General features: G+C 35.3%; 1 protein-coding gene across 1 annotated transcript in view; it reads left to right on the forward strand.

Annotated features, from left to right (window-relative positions):
- The window catches only part of LOC107285398 (dedicator of cytokinesis protein 2-like), a 99,141-nt gene that overhangs the window by 48,101 nt on the left and 29,875 nt on the right, over window positions 1–21,165 (forward strand). Inside the window, exons 8-15 of the mRNA XM_015813578.1 lie at window positions 2,434–2,590; window positions 4,443–4,483; window positions 5,924–6,014; window positions 8,043–8,162; window positions 10,436–10,525; window positions 12,621–12,725; window positions 13,701–13,842; window positions 17,914–17,995. Of these exons, the coding sequence (XP_015669064.1) occupies window positions 2,434–2,590; window positions 4,443–4,483; window positions 5,924–6,014; window positions 8,043–8,162; window positions 10,436–10,525; window positions 12,621–12,725; window positions 13,701–13,842; window positions 17,914–17,995 (828 nt within the window). The remainder of the gene's footprint in view (window positions 1–2,433; window positions 2,591–4,442; window positions 4,484–5,923; window positions 6,015–8,042; window positions 8,163–10,435; window positions 10,526–12,620; window positions 12,726–13,700; window positions 13,843–17,913; window positions 17,996–21,165) is intronic.

Genomic DNA, 21,165 nt, shown 5'->3' on the forward strand with positions numbered 1-21,165 from the left:
GGACGGACGGACGGACGGACGGACGGACGGACAGACAGATGATGGATGGAGCTATATACATTTTCAATCTTCAACTACTATAATATTTCTATAGCCCACCAGGATTTATTAATCACATCTTATATATACTTTATATCCATAAAATGACCTAAATTTCCTTTAGAAATAATGGCATAATATTTCTCCTCTAGCACTGACATTTATCCATAATCAAACAGTAGCAAAAATAACATTTGCCTGTGCTTTGCACACATAGAGATATTAAAAGAGAACAGATAATGAAAAAAGTGTACACCTGTAAAATTACAAACATATGCAAATCTAATGTTCTTCCAGATATCAACTTTCCAGAAGGAAAGTGACGGAAAGCTCATCACAGAAATAAAACCCTGTCTCTATGGGTGGATTGCATCTCACTTTCTGGTTTAGTGTAATAAATCCTGTGCTTGCTACTGACTGTATCCAAAAGGCTGTCAGCTACTACCACCGAGACTAATTCAACTTTTGCCCTGAACAAAAATGAGAATGTGAGACAAGCTTTCCTTGAAGAAACCAAAGATATATCTCTTCCTGTTTCCCTTTGTATACCAATGGAAAGCCCACCCACAAAACATATTGACATTAATGCCTGTATTTCCTAACAACTGGTGGTCAGAGATAGGTCACTTCCAATTCTGGAGATAATATATAGCTATCATTAATTGTAGTCATGGATACTCATCCTCCATGAAAATTGTTTCTTTCTCTTCGAAAGCCACTCAAATATATAGTCTTTACTGTGCAGTCTCACAGCTGCAAATTCCTTTATTTTAATTGTGTGCTATGTAAAGATTACCTTACCCTTTTTTTTGAATCTCTCATAATTCAGCTAAATCATCCAGATTTAGAGACTGATCAATGGATAAGATCCTATTAAACAAACAATTGTGACTGGATTTTGTTTTTAGAATACACTGAATTTAGGTGAAACCAAAACCGTAAAAGCTTCACCAGACTCAGCAATTCCATCTGTCCAGCATTTGGGATTATATTAGAAAAGTACTAGTAAAATCTGTTCTTCTTTCCAAGAAATAATATTTTGGAGGGCAACATTTTGATCTCAGAGGTACATTTTGGCAGGGAAAAAAATCTTTTGTTTTCTAACCACGATTAATTGAGTGGGTATTTCCATACCAGCAATTTCAATTCCTAAAACTTGAATGCAGACAAAGTTATCTCTGTATGTTACTTTTTAATTCATAATACTAACAAGTATTACAAAATACTTTGCTCATACTACACACCCCTTGGCAAGCCAAAAAGGTTTTATCCAAATGTATCAATCAACCAGCAGAATTAAAAACTGGAACAGTTTTATCATGTATCTTCCATCATACAGTAGATCTCCTTGGGAGAATTAAAATATTTTCTAAAACAGATTTGGAATGTTTTGAAGGGAAAGGTATTTTGTATAAATGGTTGGCTTTTTATGTAACATTAAATATAACCCAAATGGATTAAATCCAAGAGTTTTAAAGTCACATAACAACTGTTAGTTATCACATTGAAATGTACTAATGTTTATTTTTTCCCCTAAACAATGGAACTGCTGTCTCAAAACTACCCAGACTATTAAAACCTACAACGTTCAAATGAAAGGAGGAATTAATACGGAATTAAACACAAGCCTCCACAGTGGGAGAGTTCTTTTGAGAGGCAAAATTTTTAGACAAGACATTAAATGGATCTGCGGAAAAATATTGCTTTGGAATGTATAAAACGATGATCATCTGCACTTTCAAAATTAGAGAGGGGCCTAGAAAATGCCACTGAAAGCATTGCAGTATTTCACCTTGACACTCTTCAGTGCTGTTCAATTGAATTGTTACATGAGATGGCAGAATCTAATGAAATTCAACACATTATAGATTCTCATCTATATTTTTATATCTGATAACTAACAGCCAGAGTGAATAATTGGTGGAAGCACTCCTGTTTTTTCCCCAAACATCCCAGAAGTAGAGTGCTTTTTGAAGAGAGAACATTTTGTAACATAGATGAAAAGTGTTAGGATCATGCAGCAGTATGAATTCAAATGAGAAGGGATAATTCAGAATACCTGTTGTACCTGTTACAACATCTGACAGATCTTGGTCTTACATGACTGCAGATCTAGGCAACAGCATGTATGATTGAAAGAGATGCCAACAGGTACATAATAAATATATCAACATATATTCTGATTCCCCTTTTTATTCCTTGGATCAGATCACTGTGTTGCCTTAAATAGTACCTTGTTGGTGTTTAAACAGATATTCAAAACAACCAATATTCAAAACAACCAAAAATTATGAAGTATGCATCCACTATTCTGCCTCGCTTTTTCCTTCACTCGATCACAAATTTGTTGTAACATTTTAGGCAAATGCTCATTGTTTTCTTTTACATTCTCAGACTCACCGAGTGCTCTTCAAGCTTTCCTAAGATTGCCAAGTCAGTTGAAATGTTTGTAAGCCTAATAAAAGGTCTTTTGGAAAAACTACTGGATTATCGCGCTGTAATGAATGATGAAAGCAAGGACAATCGTATGAGTTGCACTGTGAATTTATTGGTATGTGGTACCTTAAAGATTTGCATAAAGTTCTAAAGTTTTTAATTTGGAGCAATTTACAAAGTCTATAAGCCCATACTGCAGGGGTGTTCAACCTTGGCAACTTTAAGACCTTAATTCCCAGAATTCCCCAGCCAGCCAGTATTTTCCAAGGTTGCCCACCCCTGCCTTACTGTATTGTAAAGCTGGACAATAGTAGCAACTATTATATGACATTATTATAGATAGTTTTATAGCAGGAAAGTGGAAACTGCAACCCACCATGTTTTCATTTATTTGGGAGGAAAACTCCAACAATGTAATCCAAATTTTATAATTTAAACTAGAAACAGAGATGTAACATTTGACATCACGCTATGGGTGTTTGGATGTATTCTCTTGTGTCACCTTTATTTTCTGGATTGCTGTTTTTAATGTTGTTTTCTGCCTGATGTTGCAGGCAGAATTTCGAGTGGACAGGCATATAAATTGAATTAATTAAGTAATGAAATGTACTTGGCACTTTTTGAATGTTCAGATTGATCTCACTAATTTTATTAACTTGCCACAGTTTTATAAGATTGGTGAAAATGATTGTCCTTATATTGTGGTTGAAAGGGAAGGCAGGATACCTAAGTGACTTCATGAATGAGCTAAGTATTTCACTGAGTAGTGTACTTCACAACTCACTGTTTATATACTTAGACCAGGGGTGTCAAACTGCCGGCCCGAGGGGCCGGACACGTCATGTGGAAGCCGCGCCCACCCCATTGCCAGAAATGGCAAAACCGTCTCGATACGTTGCACAATGTCACATGACATTGCGAGTTTGACATGTCTGACTTAGATCATCCTACATCTCCTAGGCCACAATAATCCTTATTTAATGCACATTCCTAAGAGAAATTGAGCTCCCTCTAAGTCATTCTTTCCTTCTCAGATGATCAAGATCTCCTCCATCATCTTTTCTGTTGCCAGGTAGAATATGTAATACAGGCAGTCCTCAACTTACCACAGTTCATTTAGTGACCATTCGAAGATACAACAACACTAAAAAAGTGACTTATGACTGTTTTTCATACTTATGACTATTGCAATATCCTCATGGTCACATAATCAAAATTCAGATGCTTGGCAACTAACTCATATTTATAATGATTGCCATGTCCCAAGATCATGTGATTCTCTTTGTGACCTTGTGGCAAGCAAAGTCAATGAGGAAGTCAGAGACACATAATTAGCCATGTTACTAACTTAACAACTGCAGTGATTCACTTTACAACTGCGGCAAGAAAGGTTGTAAAAATGGGGCAAAACTCACTTAACAAATGTGTCACTTAACGACAGAAATTTTGGGCTTAGTTATGCTCTTAAGTCAAGGACTACCTGTATATGGTTTTAAGTGGAGAAGGGAGTAAAAGTTCCATACAAAAATGGAACTTTGAAATACATTTCAAATACAGCCTGCTCAATATATTCTTGCTCTATCAAGAAAAAGATTAAAGTTTTCTCTCTTTTTTTCACAAACAAAAACATTTTATTAAACTTGCTGTGATGAAAATCATTTTTTTGCATTCATGCAAAACAGAGTATTTTTTAAAATCCTCATGACTGCTGTCAGTAATTTGCTGCTCTACCATGAATTCTACCATGATCATGAATTCTATCCACGCTGGTTTCAGTGGGCAGTAATGTATAAATAATGCATATTTATGTTAACATTAATTGAAAGCTTTGAGATTTTAAAAATGAAACAAAGCAAAATTACTCCCTGAATAAGAAATTATGCATATTTGAAGAATATTGTAAAAAGAATCATCCCAATCATGTTTGAACACAGGACTAATCAAATTTTATTCATTTTTCCTCCTAGAATTTCTACAAGGAAATTAATCGTGAAGAAATGTATATAAGGTATAGTACTTGCTCTGTTGATTACACTTATCACTGAAAAGATCAGTGTTGTTTTCTTTGCATAATCTTCAGGATTACACATGGATTTATAGTACATTATTATCCCAGAAATTTTGTTTTATGTTCTACAGAGGCTCAACACATATTTTTGTCAAAGTTGCTCATATACTTTAGTTTTGGGGGAAAGGTATGTAATTTAAATAAGGAGGATCATAATTTAAAATTGGCAGATAAAGGACATATTGACTATGATGAATTGAATAAAATCTATCATAAATTTTGCAACAATTGTAGTCTTTCTTTTGGAATCAGATGAGAAATCAAATCTCTTTTCGTAGAAACAATATTTTTTAGCTTGTTCAGTTGAATGAGATTCTGTGACAGGAGTTGTTTTTCTGGTCGATATAAAGCTATTCAGATAGAGAGATAGGGAATGAGAAATAAAAGCCTTTGCAGCAAAAAAGCCTTTAAGTGAGCTGTATAAAATCACAGACTGAGATCAGCATCTTTGATTTATGTAACAAGTACAAATTTGACTTTCCAATTTTCAATTTATATTCAACATCTTTTGAACAAGTATATTAGAAGAGGCAGGTATGTTAAGCTGGATTGTAGTTAGAGTGAGACATCTTCAGAATGTCTTGCTGATCCAAATGAACCGTAGTTTTATTTTTTATTTTTATTTACTTTCTTTTGCAATAATAATAAAAAATAAAAATCTTATGAATAAAAGCTGTATTCTAAATTTGTCTTTCTTTAAGATATTAGCCTCTTAATAAACATGTTTTTGTATATACAGTATGACATCTGTGTGTCTCAGTTATATACACATTCATATTTTCAGTTACATAATATATAATACTCTTATTCTATTATTTACTATACTATTTAATACAAATTATATGTATAAGTATATTAGAGAATATATATTATATTTTATGTAATTTTCATATCTTATCTTTTAATTGGGAAGCTATCAGGATATGGACAGTGCTGTATGTGTGTGTGTATGCATGTGTGTGTTTGTGTGCGTACCTTTTTTTTCAGCTGGGAAAAATAAAACTTCAGTCCTTATATATGCAGAAGTCTTTTTCTCATTAGACAGCCTATAAAGTGCTACGATTTGAAAACCCCAGAATGTAAATCCTCTCTTATGAGGCAGGACAATGCATTTTTAACTTGACAATATAATCATGTTTTCAAACTTAACTTCAAAATCATAGAAACTGGAAGTATAATGACCGAATCAACCAAATGTGGAACATGGTTAATTCATGTGACTGATACTTCAATGACTTATTACGGAGTCATATTTAAATTTTGGTAGTAGTTCTCGTCATTCTAGTAGGGTAGAGTAATAGAGATAGATCCATATTTTATGAATTTAAAATAATGCTGATATTAAAGATCTCTCTCTTTTTTTGCTGCATCTATTAACAGGTATCTGTATAAACTTCGGGACCTTCATTTAGATTCTGAGAACTACACTGAAGCTGCATATACCCTTCTGCTGCATGCGTCCCTTCTGAAGGCAAGTTGCTTATTTGCAATTGAGCTCAAGTACTGGAAAGTCAAGAGTTGGAGGAAATTGTCCTTACACCAAATTGTGTTGCAGGAAATAATAAGTGATTGTATAGTTATGTATGTATTGATGGAATAGGGTGAACCTAGATTTGAACTAGTCTCCTACATGCAAATAATGAACTCCCTTTCACAACCGGTATCTATGCTATTATAAAGAAAAAAGTAGGAGGAAATCCGAATAAATCACACATGTGCTTTCATACACTGAATCCCTAATCCAATCAAAACAGCATTTTGACATTTGGAGCAATAAACAATAAGTGAAAGTTCTTCAGGTGTTCCTAGGAAGAAAGAAATGAGAAGCAGGGGAAGAGGAATGCAGTGGAGAAACCTCAAAACAGACCTAGCTGACTGGTTGGATACTGAACAGGGGCAATCACTCTTCGGTGATAGATTACACATATTTTCTAAGTAATAGATAAAAAAAATCATAGTCCAGTCCAGAGGTAGAATTTAATAAATCATGTCAGTATTTTAATTATAATTTTGATGTGTATTGAATACTATATGGCCATATTTTTTAAAATCTTTGGGACGGTTAAGTAGGGATGAGCTTTCAGACAGATTTCTATTGTCTGATGTTTCTGGCATCTTCAGAAGATGAGTGAGCTGCTTTGTAGAGTACCACTCAGTATCTCCCAAGCAAGAAGACTTGGCCTTACTGAGAAATTGTGGTGAGTTTATGAAAGAGTATGACGTTCATTTTTCTCAAAACTTAGTTTAATCTGCCCTCTGGAACCTGCTGCTTCATTAACTCTTCAAATTAACATTCACATTTCTGTGCATATAAAGCTACTGACATTTCCAAACTTTTACCCGCAAACGTGGCATCGGTGCATTTGTTAAACCATTAAATGCTTTTAAGAGGAAAGGAAGGGAAAATCAGTTGTTCTACACTGTTACAGATATATTGGCTCTCTGTATGTGTGTATTTTAAAGCCTCTTAGTTTCCTTGGTATTACCAAGTGACCTTGACTCAGGATTTCAATTTCAATTCCATGTTGTTCTGGGGAAGTTACAGAGGTGAAAGAAGTTGGAGAGATGCCAGGATTTAAACTCAGCAGGCACTTTTCCCAGGAATAAAGTCTTCTTTCTGGGAGTAGAAGGCAGAGAGATCTTTCTTAGCAAATAAAGCAACAAAATGGATCAAGAAAAGTAAAGTGGTGACCTGGAAGTGGGGTTGAGACACTTTTATAGAACAGAGAGTGTTTAAGATTTGCACATTAAGTCAATCTTTTTTATGGTACAAAATGGATTTTTGAGCACAGCATTAAGTAAGGAAAAAAACAAGACACCTTTGTGAGAATTGGATAGCCAGCATAACTGAGTTTTGAACACAACTATTCTTTCCTTAAATTGAATTTAAGGTCCAAAAGTTTCTATACTGAGATGGAGATGAAAATTACAATCTTCAGGCAAAAAGCAGGACAATCTCTAATTTGGCATCTATGACATATAAAAAGCTGTAACTGTTCACTTGATGCATGACCAAAGTTTTTGAAATCAGATTTGATAGCACCAATGGAAATAACTTTTAGTCCCATGTATTTCAGGAGTCAAGGTATTTTTTTAAAAAAACAACTCTTACATTTTGTAGCATTTGGGAAGAATATGACAAAATGAAAATCAGACTGCTGCATATAAATGCAATGTGTGTGATATTTTGATGGGTTTTATTTGTAAGTTTGGACAAAGAGCGATATGTCAAGAAATGAATGTGTGTATTTAAAGAGAGGAGTCTTAATGAGACAACTGTTTATACAGGTTCAAAAATAGAATTGCTATGCTTGGATTTAACTAAGGATAAATAAATGCCAGAAAGAAAAAGTCTAAAAAGTTATCTTGCATATTTATACAGTATTGTCACTGATTAGTACTACATGCATATTGTACCCAATTATGGCACCAATCTTTGATAACCTTTAAAAAAAAAGCTAAAAACTTACAAATTTATTATGAGTATGTTTCTTCACAGTGGTCTGACGAACACTGTACTCCTCAAGTCATGCAAACAGAATTTCAAAGTTCACAAACACACCGTCATCTGAAAGAGCACCTATATGAGATGATAATAGAATATTTTGACAAAGGAAAGGTAATTTTATCTTCCTAATTCCTGCTGAGTAGTTTTGTGCCATGGGTTATAATCTCATTTCATCACCCAAAGCAGTAATGCCTAATATTGAGAAAAATATGTGTTCAGTAAATTGCCGGGTGGTTGTGATCCTCATTATACTGCAGCATAGAATTTATGGAAGAATGTTATTGTATGCTGTCTGTGACATTATTAAAATATTGCTATGAATCAGGCAATGCAGAAATTACATGGTGTAATGTGTTTTGGTCTTGTTTATTTTATTTTGTAAGAAGAAAGGCATGCAGGGTTTTCGGATTAGGCTGAAATCACCAAAATAACTTAATAGATGTTTTTAGAAAATATTTGTATTTCCCAGGTAGGCACTAGCACTTAGTAGCAACTTCTGTTTGGTACTGCTGTTGTCATATCCATTTAATTGTAGAAGCATTGCAAAAGGACTTGTGATTTTGTCAGGCTTCGTGAAAGGTTGCCTCTAGAATATTTATAATATATTTGTGACATGAAGCCAAATTATAATTTGAATGATTAGCCTGCGATGAACAGAAGCACAAACTTTGTAGATATTACATGAGAGAAAAAGCATCATACCTGACTTAGAACAGGGTAAGGGGGCCTCTGTCTGCTTATTACTTGGATGGATAACATCTAGTCAATGTGGTGGGATTCAGCCAGTTCGCACTAGTTTGGCAGAACCGGTAGCTATTTTTTTGTTGCCCAGGCCCAGAAATGACTTCCGGAAGCGGCATCCACATACAGAACCAGTTGTTCACATATTTGAATCCCACTACTGAGTAAATCCCATATCTGGGAGCTAGACTGGCGGCTGAAAAAAAACACTCCAGAAGACAACATCAAATCATTTCCTCTGTTGCCAAAAACACACACTGACATGTCTGTGAGATTACCAAAATTGAGCTGAACTTGAAAAAGATTTTAGATTAACAACCTTGTACAGGTAGTCCTTGACTTACAATAAAATTCATTTAGTGACCATTCAAAGTTACAACAGCACTGAAAAAAGTGAGTTATGACTGTATTTCAAACTTACAACTGTTGCAGCATCCCTAAGGTCAGTGATCAAAATGCAGACCCTTGGCAGCTGACTCATATTTATGACAGTTGCAGTGTCCCAGCTTCATGTGATCATCTTTTGCCACCTTCTGACAAGCAAAATCAGTGGGAAAGCCCCAATTCACTTAACAACCATGTCACTAACTTAACAATTTCAATGATTCACTTAACAACTAGGGCAAGAAAGGTTGTAAAATGGGGCAAAATGGGGAAGCCCAATTCACTTAACAACTGTGTCACTTACTGTACTTAAAAACTGCAATGATTCACTTAACAATTAGGGCAAGAAAGACTATAAAATGTGGCAAAATCCACTTGTTTTCCTTAGCAACAGAAATTTGGGGCTCAGGTGTGGTTCTAAGCCAGGGGTGTCAAATTGCCAGCCCGCGGGCCGGACGCATCACAAGGAAATCATGCCCACCCCATTGCCGGAAAAAGTTCTGATATGTCGCGTGACATCACATGACATTGCGAGTTTGACATGTCTTTTCTAAGCCAAAGACTACCTGTATAAAGTTAATGTAAATTAGTAGAGAGCTGGTTCATTGAACTTCATTGAGAATGCAAGTATCTGAGACAGTTACATTTCAATATATTTGTATAAAATATGAGATGTATGGGTAAATTTCTTACGTATTAAAATTAACAGCAAAGGTTGATTTATCCCGTAAACTATATAGACATCTGCAAAACTGTGTAAATATCACAAAGTAGGGCTGTGCAAAATACGCAGAAGAAGCACTTCACAATGCACACTGGTATAAGCAAAGCACCCCTGACAGAGTTTAAGTGACAGTACAGGTCTTGTAAAAAGCACCATTATTTTCATGCTTTCAGGAGAAGTGCTTTCTTCTCAGCAATATGCTTTACATAGTCTTTTCTCAAAGTTTGTCTGAGCATATCTTCTCAAAGAGGTGTGAATGAAATAAATTGGGGTTCTTCAATGTTCTTTCAGGAACCTAATATTGTTGCAAAAATAAATCACAAGGCCTTAAATGTATTCCCTCAGCATAGATATTTCTGGTTACACAAATATTATTCTTCTGGAGTTCTAATGTAATATTTCAAAGCATTTTGCATAATGAATAAAGATTGCTCTGAGAGAGACAGGGGCAGACATTTAACCTGATAAATAAAGAATTCAATAAGCTTTTCTAAAGCTATGCAATTATATATCTAAATTTCCTGTTATGTTGCAGATGTGGGAAGAAGCAATAGGCTTGTGCAAAGAACTAGCAGAACAATATGAAATGGAAATTTTTGATTATGAACTTCTAAGCCAAAACTTGGTAAGAATGGAATTCTACAAAAATATTATGGATTTTTAGTTGTCTGTAGTTTCAAATTTATTTCTGAAACCTTTCTGTAATCCAGGTTTAGGTTTTTTTATAAGTGGATATAATCTGGTCAAGAAAAAGTTTTTGTTAAGGCTAGAAACCAGGAAGCTATGAGTTCTACTGTTGTCTTTGACATAAAATCAGCTAGATGACTTTGGGCCAGTCACTGTCTCTCAGTCCCAAGAAGGAGACAATGGCAAATTACTTCTGAAATTTAGCCAAGAAAACTACAGGGACTGTTCCAGTCAATCACAAGTAGTGAAATGCTGGCTCAAAGCACATATCTATATATCCAGTTTATCATTATTTCAGACAAATGAGTAAAAAAAATTAAAATATTGAAGGTAAGTAAATCCAAATCAATAAAATAGACATTTCTGCCTTCTTTGCCTTGGCAAAAAAAATGATGTTCTGTAAGTTATAGGTTTGTATATTATGGCTGTGAGCTAAGAACTCAACATACAGTTGAGAAACTTAATGTCTCCAGAAGATCTGCTTTCTCACACTGTAAAGGACTGTAGGGGAAATAAATTGAAACTACATTCAGGCAAGAAATGTCAGGAGATACTCTGGAATGGGCTTTTACTTGCAGTCTGGGATCTTCTGTTGTAGATAGCCTCATAGCAGCAGTGGAATCACTTATAATCAGTGTCAGTTGATAAGTGAGGCGCATACCTACTTGCTGTTTGAGACGTATGCTTGAGTAATTTGAAAGCTAGATTACTGCAATCGTTCATGGAATAGCCTAGAAGACAGTCCAGAAATTGCAGCTGGCCCAGCTGTAATTGCTTTCCAACCCAATTCAAAGATACTCACAATGATGTATGAAACCTTATAAACCATAGGCCCAAGATACTTACAGCATTACTACTCTCATCTCATATTTTTAATTCATCAATAGGATTACAGCTTTGGAGGTGAGAAGCTCAAAATATATTTATTTTCCAAGCTCATTTATATTATTGTTTTTATAGATTGTTTTTACAGAATTCTGTAAGTTGCCCAGAACTACTAAGGGACTTGATTTTCTAAATACAATAAAAATGTCCAAAATTAGAACCATTGAATTGAGGTGGGAACTGTTTCATAATGAGTTGAAGTTAGTGCTGTTTTTCAAAAGAACAAGGAATGCTAATTCTATAAACTCCTTTATCATTTTGAAACATAAATGTAAATAAAAATGATTTTACCTCATGAAATAAAAATCAGTGTATTTCATTTTAAATTAAAGTTCCCATTCATTTTATAGACTTTTCAAATAGACTTTAGACTTGCACATTGTGCTGACTTTTAAATTCACTGGCATTTGCAAAATACAACATTGCCTCTATGTCCTTGATGGCCACTTTAGACAATTATTTCCTATGTTTAGCTTTATATCAAGCTATAGAACTTAGCATTGCAATTTGAAATTGGCCAAAGGATCATCACTTTGTATAAGATTCACACCATAAACTTTACCAAGTAGGCCTTGCAATTGTCTACACAATAATTGTAGTTCCGCTTCAGTTATTTTAGCCTGACTATGATACCTCATCCTCTCATTTGCAACTCTAGCCCAGTGACACTAAATTATTGCAAATTATATAATTTAAGGTTTAATTGACATTTGAGGTGACACAGAATTATTTGTAAAACTGAGGTTTTGCTGTAGTAATTAATTTACAAATATTAATGAAAATGAGAAAAATCAGAATTACATATTTTAAATTATGGAAAAGTATTGAATTAAGGCGAACGTATGTGTCCCAAAATAATCTCGGAGGATCCAATCTAGGTCGGTCACCAGGACCAGAGGTTCAGTCTTTCAAGCTTTTGGACTCATGCCAGAGCCATCCTCAGGGAACTTCTCTTTCACATACATTTTGGAGAGAGAGAGAAGTTCCCTGGGGATGGGTTTCAGAACGAGTCTGAAAGCCTGGAAGATTAAACCTCTGCTCCCAGGGACTGACCCAGATTGGATCCTATGGAAAGATAACCCTAGTGTCTGAGGAATTGATTGTAATATAATCCCAGAAAGACCTGTTACATCTCTTTTTCCTTTCAGATTCAGCAAGCCAAATTCTATGAAAACATCATGAAAATTCTGAGACCTAAACCAGATTATTTTGCGGTTGGATATTATGGCCAAGGTTTCCCCACATTCCTAAGGGTAAATTATCTACTCTGGATACTTTGTCTTTAACAAATTTCAATTTTGTAGTAGCCTTATAGAATGCCAATATTCTACTCATGGAAATGGAGTTATTCACAAATGGGGGGGATTTGTCTTCATGAGGTTCTGCCAAGAAAAGAATTTCTGTCTTGCAGCTACCTAAAATGCCATTTGTAACAATATGGAATGTCACTTTTTCAGAAAGGAATTTTATTTATTGTGGGGGGGGGTTCCCTCTTGCTTTCAAGGTTAGAAGAAGGTTTATAGTGAGGGTAATGGAGTGATAAGGGAGCGTTTAGGATTCTTACAAGACAGTCATAATTAAAGGATGGTTTATAGCTGAAGAGAATTTAATGAACAATAAAACCAACAATACGAATAGCCAAGACAATGAAGCAGGAAATCTAATGAATTTTATATCTGGTGTATATTCATTTCTAATTGACAGCTCACAGGTGAAATTTCATTTGAAAGGCTCTCACATTTAGGTACCTTGACTATTCTCAGAAGTATTCTTATTGTTGGTAATTTTTACAATCTGGCAAAAAATAATCTTATAATTTTCTTTTCTTCGTCTCCAATATGCTTTTAAAGGAACAATAATAAGCAAAGAATTCAAGAATCAGTTTCCCTATAGAACTGTATTAGATGCCTTCTAGCAATCAACCAGGGTCAAGAAAATGTACTGAGGGACTAGTGGCAATTATATCACATTTTGGTCTTGTTGTTATTTTAGAAAAACAGCTTTCTCTCTTTTACTTCTCAAGAGGGACGTAACAGACAATTTAGTTGAGTATTATGGTCTTGATGTATTGAATTTCATATTTAATCCATCTTTCCAGCTTTTAAGAAGAACAGGATAAAAAACATTATGATGTTATGTTATGTTTAACAATGATTTATTTTTCCTAGCAAGTTCACAACCAGGTTTGTAATCACATAGAGTGTTTATCCTTTTTTTAAAAAAAACAGAATAAAATATTCATTTACCGAGGCAAGGAATATGAGCGGAGGGAAGACTTTCAAGCACAACTGATGAGCCATTTCCCAAATGCTGAAAAAATGAATACTACTGCACCCCCTGAAGACAAACTGAAGAATGCTGCTGTTCAATGTATCCTTAGAAGCAGGGGATTTTAGTAAATAAACAAAAGCTATTTGAAGTAAAAACCCTTATTCAAAGTTTATGGGGAATATGAAAAATTCCACTGATTTAAGCCACTTCACATGCTTCCTTTTAATTTATATATTGTTTTGCAAAATGAGCAGAACAAATGTATGATTCTGTTTCACAAGTTTGTCAAGAAAACAAGGCTTTGCGATGCTCTCGGTAATCATAAATTAACCTCTATGAAATATATAGGACCTTCTGCTTTGTTTGTGGGACCTGCTAAGTATATTTTCTTCTGGAACATACCGGTAAAAAGGCTATATTAGCATTCTTGCTTTTTTTTAGTCCTCGACTTATGCAGACAATTGAGCCCCAAATTTCTGTTGTTAAGTGAGACGTTTGTGAAGTGAGTTTTGCCCCATTTTTATGACCTTTCTTGTCACCATTGTTAAGTGAATCATCCCGGTTGTTAAATCAGAGTTGTTAAGTGAATATGGCTTCCCCGTTGAATTTGATTGACAGAAGGTCACAAAAATGTGATCATATGACCGTGGCATACTGTATTGCAACAGTCATAAATACGAACCAGTTGCCAAGCATCTAAATTTTGATCACGTGACCATGGAGAACGCTGCAACGGTCGTGTGAAAAATGGTGGTCATCAGTCCCTTTTTTTCAATGCCATTGTAACTTTGAACAGTCAGTAAATGAACTGTTGTAAGCTGAGGACTACCTGTAGAGTTCTCCGTTTCAAATGGCCACCAGGGCATATGTCCTACCTGCTTTTTTATCAGTTCCTTGCCTATTAAAATACTTGAGTTAGCCAACACTATAAAAATAATGCTTTCATAACATCCTAAAGAAAGTTGTGGATATCTGTATCCTGTATCATGATAGAGAAGCTTAAGCAGTGAAATACCTATTCAATCAAACTTCCCAAGAAATAAAAACTTCAAAGAAGTGCATTATTCTTAAAGTAACCTCCAGAAATGAAAAATGCCTCTAGTTACATTCTAAAATCATCAAGGCCATCTTGCTAAACAACTTTAAATCATTAAATAGCCAACTCCTCAGAGTCCTGGTTTGATCATACTGGCAGCTTTTATCCCAGAATTCACAGATAAGCCTGCCTGTATCAAATATCTTTCTGGTCTATTTTTAAACAGCACTATGTATGGGTGATATTGAAGTTTTTCTCCCTTTATGTTGGAATGTTCAAGTTCACCTAAATATAATCTTGAATGCTCAGCAGATACAGAAAAATTGCCACCAAAGTATGATTTATACTGCTCAGGGTTTTTGTTTTTTTAATTAGAAACACTGCTTGTTGGATTTGATTTTGTTTAAAACAATAGAAATCAATAAAAAATATTCTTCTGCACTCTGAAAAGAGCAACCTATCATTTTAGTGAGGACATTAAAACATATAGTATGACATTTTGAAGCAGTAAATTCCCTTTCTCTTTTTTACATGCAGATACAGAATACTGTCTAAATGCAAATGTTAACAAATACACTCTGTGTCTCTGAATGTGCATTCTGCTTCAGAAGGAGGCAAATAAATCCACATCAGCAACACATCATCAAATTATTCATCATCATGTATTTTGGCTGACCAGACAAGCTCAATTCAACTTACAATCATTCATTTGGTGACCATTCGAAGTTACGACGGTGCTGGAAAAAGTGATTTGTGACCGTTTTTCACACTTATGACTATTGCAGCAATCCCATGGTCATGTGATCAAAATTGAGATGCTTGGCAACAAGTTCATATTTATGACGGCTGCAGTATCCCCCGGGTCACGTGATCACCTTGTGCAACCTTCTGACCAGCAAATGGGGGAGGCAGATTCCCTTAACAACCATGTTACTAAATTAACAACTGCAGAGATTTACTTAACAACAATGGCAAGAGAGATCGCAAAATGAGGCAAAACTCACTTAACAACTTCTCATTTACCAACAGAAATATGTGGTTCAATTGTGGTCGTAAATTGAGGACTACCTGTATTACAAGATTAAGTTACTAAACCCTGGAACCTTTGGCCCAAATTTTGGCTTTAGAACAGAGCCTTTCTGCATTGCAATTTATCATTGAGAACACAATAGAGATAATGAACAGGAAAGCCTATTTTCTTAGGGTTTCCATTACTTAATTTAGGTATCACATTTCTCAGTCTCTTCCTTAGTGAATCATGGGAAGATAGAGTTGGTAGTTAGATGGAGACTGGCAGTGTAAAAGTCTGCTGCAGATACTAATTGGCATTCAATTGATTCTGAGTCTCTGAGCTAAATGCTTGTCAGTTCTCTTATTGAAATTCAATAATAGGCAGAAGGTATTTATTCCTAATTTCCCTACAGTAATTATACATGATTATAGATCAGGTAGCAATGCTGGAGAAAGGTCATATACTTTCTAAGAGATCTGAAAAGGGTATCCTAGAGATGTTTCTGCTCTCATTGTATATCCTCATTGCTGTAAAACACGGTTTATTCTGCTTTAGCTTCTAATCTTCAGTACAGAATAAATAATAGTCCAATGTTATTTATGTATCATTGGTAGGAATGTTCATCATCACTTGCCTCTGATATTTCTTTTTGTGGACCTGATGGGGAATTGAATTAAAGTCTTCTTCATTTAGACCCAACTAAGCAGCTATTGAGACTGGCTCAATAAGACAAGCACAACCATCACAGGCAGTGATTCCTCTCTTATGTACTTTTGATCCTCTGAAAAGCTGCTTTTCATCTCCCACATCATAAAGGAAAGCTTCTGAAGGAATGATAAAAGGTTATTGCTTCAAAACATAAACAGGACAGCTATAGACGAATCCTTTACACTGAAAACACTGCCCTCTTCTAAGGTTATATTCAACACTTCAGGGTGAACAAGACAACTGCAAATTCCTTTTCTCTATCACAACATGAACAGCTCTTGCTAATAATCTGTTCCTGTTCATGTCCATCTCACAGAAATATAGTATACAAACTCCAAAGTGTCAGTTGAAATCTTTGCACCATATAATTTTAGTGTGCATCTCTGTAAATCTGCAATAGTGCATTTGAAGAATAAGATGCCTTAAAGCAGCAGCATAAGTTAAATCAGTCTTCTATGTGAAGACTGTGCCTCAGGGAAAACCAACTTTAAGCTCTTGTGATCTCATAATGAGAGCTGAGCTTCCAGCTTTACTGTAATATATTTGAAATCACACAGATCTCCTTTCTTTTTGGCTACTCTGTAGCTTTGGAGGGTATATGGATGGGCCAAATTCCTACTAGCAAGAACTCTTACAGTATTTCTTCCTAGTTCTTGGAGGATTCACATGTATATCATCTTGCTAAGATGCTGTTATTTCAGAGTTCCTTAAAATGTAACAAAGGAATAGTGCTTGGTTGGTTCTGCAGCTTCCTGTTTATAGCTCTTACATTTTTTTAGATATTACTAGATACCATGCTCAAAACATGAAACAAGATCTGAATGGAATGGCATTAGTCAAAAGCAGTGTTTTGCACTTTCCAGTTGATCAGCTAGATATATTATTGATTGGCTTGCTGTAAGTTCTCTGTATGTCAATGATTGATGGCAGTGAATTGTGTGTCAGCTTCAAACTACTCTTAAGGAATTGGACTGCACACAGTAGTAATACCTTGGTTTGTAAACAGCCCAACCAAAGAACCACAAATACTATTCTTGCCAACACTGACAGGACAAGGCACTAGAATATAAAATGAGAGCAAAACTCACCCCTTACTAGCAGTGATAATGTTACCTAATTTAGGTAATGACAGGTCTGCACGATAACAACCAAGCTCAGAGAGCACCAAGGACCCCTCTTTTCAAACCTGAGCTGAAGAAAAAAACAAATATTTCCCTCTATCAATAATGTTCAATTTATTTGGAACATAGACTTAATCAACCAATTTGTTGTACGCTTACTTTTTAAGCTGAATTGTGAATTTTATTAATTATGTGATAATTTTATAAAAGACTGTTCTTAAACAATTTTTTTGTTTCCAGATTACTGATTGTGTCCATTAATGGTATAATGTCCTTAGCTCTTGTGGTTTTAGATTTACAATGCTTCACTGTGCAGCCAGTTTTGGAGGAACATCCTCAATTCAAAAATAAGCCAGTGCCTGATCAAGTAATCAAGTAAGCCCTTATTATCTTATTGACCATGTACAAATTCCTATAACACAAGTTATCAAAAGTCCTAGGTAGCTTCCATAAAAGTTGGAAAGTTTAATTTGCGTTATGGCATTCAAATCAAGACAATTCTTCCTCTGGAATAACATATCATCCAAGACCAGGTTGATCTGACCCTGCTGGCCTTTCTCAAGATGCTGAAAACATGGACGTGCTCCAGAGCACAAAGGTCAGGAGGTTAGATGACCTATGAGATGTTATTGTTGAGTGTTTATTGGATGTCTTCTCCAATACTATTGTAGATTTTAATGCATTTGTTGATACTTTCTATATTGTTTTTGACATGTTGGATTACCAGTGTTGAATTTATGAGATGGGTGTGGCCATATCAAGTAAGTTAATAAATAAACTCAAATTTGGGTTGGAATGATCAGATAGGGGAAGACATTCTCCAGACTTGTAAAAACAAGAACTATTGCCATAGCAGCCAGCAATTCTACAAGGGAAGAAGCCACATCAGCTGAATGAAACTTTGACAAGGTTTCTTCTTTATAAAATTTCACAATCCCCAGATTAAAAAAGATATCTACTGGGTACAATCACTGACAGTCTGTTTGCCAGGCACATATTAAATTAGCAGGGAAATAATAGAACAGGCTGACAGACTTAATGAGTTAAAATATAACTTTGATGATGTTCTCAAGAATGGATTATCAAACCCAGAGGTTCCATTATGGGAACAAATGAGAGGCCCTAGAGTCTATCCATCTTGAGGGGGAAAATTGTTTGTTGGTAGATGTTAGTCAATATTACATCGATCTATTTTATTGCAATGAGAATACTCCCTTTCTCTTGTACTGCTACAAGGACATAGAGAGTTTCAACTTGCATTATTTTCTTAATCAAAGTTTAATAGATTTTATTTTACTAGTAGATAAACTGAAAGCATCTTCTTCTTTCTGCCTGCTAACATTTCCAAATGAAATGGTATCTGAAAGACAAGATAACTGTGTGTAATGAATAAAGGAGAAAGCAAGAGAAATAAGAAGGGATGATGCCCTTTGATATTACTGAAGCCTCTGCACTTTTGTCATGTAGTTCGGATGTTTTATTTGGGAGCTTAATTCTTAAAAGATATGAAAGGAAAGATAGAGCCACTTTGGTCTAGTGGTGAAGGCACCATGCTAGAAACCAGGAGGTTGTGAGTTTTAGTTTTGCCTTAGGCATGAAAACCAGTTGGATGACTTTGGGCTACTCGCTGTCTCTTAGCCCAACTCACTTCACAGGGTTGTTTTTCTGGGGAGAAGGAAGAAGAAAGGAGTATTAAGTAAGTTTGCTGCCTTGCTTTATTAATAAAAATAATAAAGATGGAATTAAAAAAATCTTTTTTAAAAAAGGTAAAGATTTACTCAAAATGAGCTTGATTCCTGGTCCATGCACTTTTCTTTGACAAATAGCAATAGCACTTACATTTATATACCCCTCCATAGTGCTTTACAGCACTCTCTGAGCGGCTTACAGAGTCAGCATATTGCCCCCAACCATCTGGGTCCTTATTTTACCAACCTCAGAAGGATGAAAAGCTGAACCAACCTTAAGCTGGTCAGGATCGAACTCCTAGCTATGGGCAGAGTCAGTCTGCAGTACTGCATCCTAACCACTGTGCCTCCACAGCTCCTAACTAAATGTGTTTTGCTGTTGTATCTTTTTAGGGTTTTATTTTATTTCCCAAAATAGCTCAGATTTGCTGGCTTTCCTGGTGTTCTCCCATTTAAATGGTAACCATGCCTAACGCCTACTTGGCTCTTTCAAGATCAGCTATGGTTGATATATTCTGTCACATGTTGTGATTTGTATGAAATTACTGTTTTAAAACATTGTTCTTAACAGCACCATGTTTTGATTACAATCAGCTCTGATTTATCAACTTGTGAAGAATGGCTAAAGTTTACTTCAAATGGAACTTTAGATACTGGAGAATCAATAAGTGACATCTTTGTTCTCCCAAGTTTTCTTTTTAATATTCTTCGTCTGTAAGGAACTTTTAAAATTGGCAGCATAAAGCATTTTTCCACCTGCATCTGCAAGCTAATGAAAAGGCTCTTCTACCATGAGACGCACAAATTACCGGCCTAATAGAAGGCACCTTGAAAGCACACACCGTTCATGTCTTTGTAACTGTCCTTCCATATGTCATGTTGTCACTACTTAAATTTATTTTTCCCCCATCATTAAAGATAAAACTGTTGGTGTACCACCAATCTAACTAATGTTGCCAAATGTAGCTGATTGAAGGGAATGATAATTCAGATGTAATGCGATAGCTGTCATGTGTTTGAACAGACCTTTTCAATTTAAGTTTCCACAGTCATTTGTGTGAAAATGGGAAGGTGGCAAGCCATGTTAACTGTGGAGAAGCACTTGTTAACAATAAAGCTGGCAGGATTGAGGGATCATTTCTTCCTTCATTGGACTAGTTCCAACCTTTCTTTTTCTTTTTGACACACTGTTGTCACTATATCATTTGGGTTCTTGTCTCTTTTCTTCTTGCCATGTTATCTTGAATAATCATTGACCCGCTCATTTCTGTCTTCTGCTACATTAAGCCTATTGCCTTCGGCAATGTCTTTAAGAGAGTTTCTTTTCTGTTGATTAGATAATCAAGGTCAAAAGTGAATACATATCAAGACATCAAAATTAGATATAAAATCTCCAGTAGGAAAAAAAATAAAGCTATCTCCTTATTTCAACTATGCATGTTTGTGCGTATGTGTAGCTGTATGTGTGTGTTTGTCTCTGTGTATGAATAGGTCAGAGAATGCACAGCTACACCAAAGCAGTGTTTTCATTCCTTAACTTTTGTTCTTTAAATCCTGTTATTATTATTATTATTATTATTATTTATTAAATTTATATCCCGCCCTTCTCCTTGCGGACTCAGGGTGGCTAACAATCAGATAAAAATACACAAATAACATACAAATTTAAAAATTGGTTAAAAAGGAAATATTTAAATTTGATCTAATTAAAATATAATTAAAACCCCCTCTAAAAGTTTCCCCTAGGCCAGTCCCGCAAGCTGGAATAACCATGTCTTAAGGGCGCGGCGGAAGGAAGGGAGATCAGGGATCACCCTGATCTCTGGGGGCAGTTCATTCCAGAGGGTGGGAGCTCCC

The sequence above is a fragment of the Protobothrops mucrosquamatus genome, unplaced genomic scaffold, assembly GCF_001527695.2.
Source record: "Protobothrops mucrosquamatus isolate PMUCROS unplaced genomic scaffold, P.Mucros_1.0 scaffold172, whole genome shotgun sequence".
In the NCBI taxonomy this organism is placed as follows: Eukaryota; Metazoa; Chordata; class Lepidosauria; order Squamata; family Viperidae; genus Protobothrops; species Protobothrops mucrosquamatus.